The 4,665-nt window shown below is 52.7% G+C and overlaps 1 protein-coding gene across 1 annotated transcript; it reads right to left on the bottom strand.

Moving 5' to 3' along the window:
- Positions 1-2,474: 2,474 nt before the first annotated feature.
- Positions 2,475-3,897, bottom strand: LOC137752453 (tetrapeptide repeat homeobox protein 2-like). Its single transcript, XM_068527153.1, has 3 exons — positions 3,861-3,897; positions 3,581-3,750; positions 2,475-2,990 (listed from the first exon to the last, which is right to left on the bottom strand). Exons 1-3 carry the CDS (start codon positions 3,895-3,897, stop codon positions 2,475-2,477), a joined length of 723 nt encoding a protein of 240 aa, XP_068383254.1.
- Positions 3,898-4,665: the final 768 nt, after the last annotated feature.

Below are 4,665 nucleotides of genomic sequence, written 5' to 3'. Positions count from 1 at the left end.
TATTCCAAAACTTCTAGATCTCATATGGAGATTGATATTTGTTCTCCTGTCCTTATACATGTGAATGACTGGCGGTAATTGCATAAAACCTGTTATTTCATCCTGGAGCCTTGAATTATCAAATCTCTGCATCTTTGATGACTTGACTGTTAAAAATTATCAGAGTATACCCCTAGTTCACGTTGTGGCATCCCAGTTTTTAAAAAATGTTTATAATGTTTCATTTCATTCATACAGAGTGGTAAAGAAATAAGTATTACCTCAAATTATGTCAGTTTTTAATAAAATGGAGAAATAAAATTATGGAGCAGTTAAGGCTCCTTCTCTTTCCATTGCCTGTATCTCTCCAATTTATTATTCTTATGACTTTGAAGTATATAATTCCCAAACTAGCATTATTCTCTTACTATGTGGTGTTTGACCATAAGCAATATATTTATGTATTTATAGAGGCTTTTTTTCACTTGGAAAAATGGCATATTGTATAATGCATTCATCAACTTATATTTCCACTCAGTATTTTATATTTGGGTGTCACTGCATGTTGATTATATAACTAGCTCAGTATTAGGTATTGAGATTTATAATGTAGTTACCCATTCTCCTGCAGATGAATTTGGATATCTTCCATGCCAGTTTTTCCCTATTTAAAACACTGCTTTAGCCTAACCTATAGTCTAACCTGGAGAATGTTCGACAGGTAAGTGGATGAAGAAAATGTGATATACACAAACAATGGTATATTACTCAGTCTTAAAGAAGAAAGATATTCTGCCAATTGTAAAAATGTGGATGAACCCGAAGGACATCAGGATAAGTGAAATAAGTTAGATGGAAGGACAAATAGTGCATGATTCTACTTGTATGAGGAATCTAAAATAGTCAAACTCATAGAAAGAGAAGGCAGGATGGTGGTTGCCAAGGGCTTCCTTTAAGGATGGTCAGGACACAGCCTGAGATTGTGGAGGGGAGGTGGAATAGAGCCCAGGAGAGCCTCCCAGGTGATGGCAAAGATTCCTGGATTCAGAGGATCCTTTGGGGCACCGCTCTCCCTCCCCCCTGCCCAGGGTGAATCTGAATCTTATCTCCCTCCTCCCGTCCCCAGAATGCCCATAGGGATTTCCCCACCTCAGCTCCTTCTCCTGGAATAGACGGAAAATTAGATCCTCCCTGCCCTCCGCTACAATGTCAGGGTTTGAGTGGGTGGGGTTTCAGTGGTTTTGTGTGTGTACATTCCCACCAGAGTCTGTGGGATAAGCAAGAGGGGCTTTCATTATATCCTGGCAGTCTGCCCCTCCCTTCCCCCCAGCACTCCACTCCAGAGCCTGTCACGTGAGTGTCCCCCTACCAAATCTGATCTAATTCTCTCTCTGCTCTGCTGAGGTTGGCCTGGCCTAAGAGGATTGGAGCATTTGCTAAATGGGACCAGGACAGGGTCAGAGAACCGGCTGTGGGGAGACTCAGGGACCCGGGAGGCCACAGGGAGGCGGTAGAGGAAGAGGTTCATGGGGAGACAGAGGTGCAGAGAGAAAAGATGAGAGATATTCCTACAGCATTTGGTAAAACCAAAGGCGGGGATAACACTCCCTGGCTCTGTAGGAAACAGTGTTTACCAGAGGACCATGAACTTTATGAATTTTCAAATTATCAAGCCCAAAACAACATCCAGATAAGTTGTTAGAATTTTTTTAAAAAATTGAGCCAGGTCCCTGGATACAAAATAAATATATCAGTCAAATCCTATATAAAATTAAAATTTTCTAATTTAAAATTAAATTAAAATCATAAAATAAAAATTATAAAATAAACATTCCAATACCATCTAAAATGTCAGGCAATAGCAAAAGTGCTAGAAATAAACCTACAGAGAGATATACGTAAGACTACTGTGGTTAAATAATAACACTTAATGGAGTCTTTGTAAACAACCAAATGGATGAATAAATAAGTAATATACCTAGATTGGAAAGCTCAGTATTGTAAAGATGTCAATTAATTCCAAAACCGTTTATGGATTTAATGCACTTTTAAAAATTCACACTTATTTGAAACTACAGGCAAGGGTAGAGACAAGCCAAAACAAAAATTTCTAGACATCAAGGGAAGGTAAAGATTTAACGCGATTTTAATTAAATTCCCTCTGAGGCTGGTGAAGGTCCTATAGAAAGTTCTTGGGAGCTTCCACGATAGCGAAATGTACACTGTGAACGTAATTCCACCTCTGACTTAGGCACTGACAGAAATGCCCACGTGCCCCCCAAATACTAACGGGGGGGGGAGGACATTCAGAGCTGCGCAACTCGTGATGGCCTCACAGTGACACAAAAATGCCTGGATCAAGGGAGGTGCGGTCAAGTGGCTGAGAGTAACCAGCTGTGAAGACAAGCGGCCACCGCTTCCCCCATCCGCGCCCATAACGCCCTAGTTCTCTCTGGCCCCGCGGGGTCTGCAGGACTTTGCGGGGACAGATGACCCTATAAATTCAGTAACCGGCCGGGGCCTAAGTCGTTCTCATCCACAAAGCTATCTTCTGTTTGGTACCCAGACGTCGGGGAGGAAGGGTCTTGGCGTGAGAATATCACTGGAATTGGAAAAGGATCTGGGCCAAAGTTGGGGGCGTAGGGGTCCAGAGGCCAGACTGGGGCCGGGGCCGGGGCTGAAGCAGCCTGGACGGGCGCCTGGGCGCCTTGTGCCGGGGCCCACATGGCCCGGCCGTGGCTGGAGACGCTGGGCTCTGGCGCTGGGCGCATCCCCGCGGGGCTGGGCAGAGGGGGCCTGCGGAATCCCGGGCCGTCTGGGAATGCGGGGCCGGCAAGTGCGGCGGCAGCGGCAGCAGCAAAGACAGGAGCAGGGGCGGTGACGGGGGCAGGCGCGGGGCCCGGGGCGCAGGGGATCCCGGGGTCCGTGGGAGCATCGCGGGCCCTCTGGCCTCCGCCCTCGGCCAGTCGCTCCAGCCGGGAGCGTTGGGCCCGGCGGTTCTTGAACCACACCTGGGGAAACAGGGGACCGAGAGGAGATGTAAGAGGCGAGAGGCTGCGCGCATTCTCCTCGGCCCCGGGTGTGAAGCCGCCCCGTCCCGGTGAGAAGCCGGCCAGCCCTCCCCCTCTTCCTCCCAGACCGAATTTGTGGCCCCTGGTGTTCAGGAGGCCGCCGGGGAGGGGTGCAGAGGGCAGGAGGGAGAGCGCTTGGGCCCCCAGGAGCCCAGGGGCCAGGGACTGGTCGGCCCGAGAGGGTCCGCGGGTTCAGAGGCCCGGAGGTCTGGGCACGGGAGGACCACGGGGCGCGTCAGTCCCGGCCGGATGGGGTTGGAGGGTTTGTATGGCACAGGGTTGAGGCGCACTCGGGGTCCAGCCCTGGGTCCGCACCCGGGAGACCCCTTGCTTGCTGCGTGACCCAGGGCAGCAATGGACCCCTTTGGCCTCGCTGATCCCCTCCTGCAGAGCGGAGAGGGCGGAAAGGTGGCCCAGAGGCAGGGCACTTGATAAGCGGCGAGGTGGGAGCGCGTCTGGTGGGGGGCGGGGAAGGGCGGGGCCTGGTGGGGGGCGGGGAAGGGCGGGGCCTGGTGGGGGATGCATCAGACCTGCAGTTTGTGCTCCTCTAGGCTGAGCCTGGCCGCCAGGCGCAGGCGGTCCTGGTAGCCGGGGTACTTATTCTTCTGGAAGTATTCCTTGAGCACGTCCAGTTGCTCTTTGGTGTACACCGTGCGCGCCTGCCGCTGCCTCTTTGGGGGTCCTGAGCTCCGTGTGGGGCCTGGCCAAGGGGGAAGCAGGGTCACACGAGCCCCAGCAACAGTCCCCAGCCCGCCTGGCACCCTCTCCCTACCTGCGCCAGGCCCTTGTGAGCAGCCGAGGGGCTCAGGCCTGAGGGCGGCAGGCAGTGCGTGGAGAAGCCTGCCATCGCGACCAGATGTTCTTGGTCAGACTCAGGCTCTCCGTACTTCAGCCCCAGCCCCTGCACCTCTCCGGGCCTCAGTGAACACAGCTTTGAAATGGGCCTGCTCACAGCTCCTGGAGTATTCCAGGGCCCCCAGCCTGGGAAGGCACGCAGGAGAGGCTCCTCAGGGCCCCCCCTCTCCCATCCAAGGGCCGGAGCCACCCTCCCGTTTACAGGGGACCACTGTGTGCCAGGCTCTCTGCTCACCTCGCCCCAATAATGTAATTCCATTCCCCAGACTCCGCGAAGCCCTCCCCACAGCACAGCGCAAGAAGCGCTCTCAGACAGCTGGGCCCTTCTCTGGATGCCCAGGAGGCCTCCCAGCCTTGGCCCTAGGACACCCCTTGCCCAACCCCACCGCCGGCCCAGACCCCTCTTGATGGCCCAGACTCACCCATGAGAGACTTGAGTTCTCCCTTCCTCCTCACTGCTGCTCTGCTGTCTGCATTTGAGGCTCTGCTCACAGGGCCTGGGGCTTACATCCCAGCTTTATGCTGTGCCCACCTGGACACACCCTAAGGGTCCTGGAACCCACCCTCTCTTGCCCCACCCTCAGACTCACTCCCTTGCAGGAGATGCAATCATTGATTAATCCCTTTTTTAATTGAGCAGCTACTACTCGCTGTGCCTTTCCTGGGAGCTGCTAATAACCCTCTGTGTTAAGACAGCCTGGGTCCTGCCCTTTTCCCTTTTGGGATGAATGAACTGGGTCTGGTTTGCCTGTTCGACTCA

Source organism: Eschrichtius robustus, chromosome 19 (genome assembly GCF_028021215.1).
Source record: "Eschrichtius robustus isolate mEscRob2 chromosome 19, mEscRob2.pri, whole genome shotgun sequence".
NCBI lineage: Eukaryota > Metazoa > Chordata > Mammalia > Artiodactyla > Eschrichtiidae > Eschrichtius > Eschrichtius robustus.
This window is presented reverse-complemented; position numbering and strand designations above follow the sequence as displayed.

What these genes read in the sequence shown, in the direction of transcription:
- LOC137752453 (XM_068527153.1), bottom strand. Translation starts at nt 3,897, where the DNA reads ATGGCAGGCTTCTCCACGCACTGCCTGCCGCCCTCAG. An exon ending in GCACTGCCTGCCGCCCTCAG is followed by an intron (nt 3,751 to 3,860) that starts GCCTGAGCCCCT and finishes CCCCTTGGCCAG; the next exon opens with GCCCCACACGGAGCTCAGGA. An exon ending in TAGAGGAGCACAAACTGCAG is followed by an intron (nt 2,991 to 3,580) that starts GTCTGATGCATC and finishes CTGTTTCCCCAG; the next exon opens with GTGTGGTTCAAGAACCGCCG.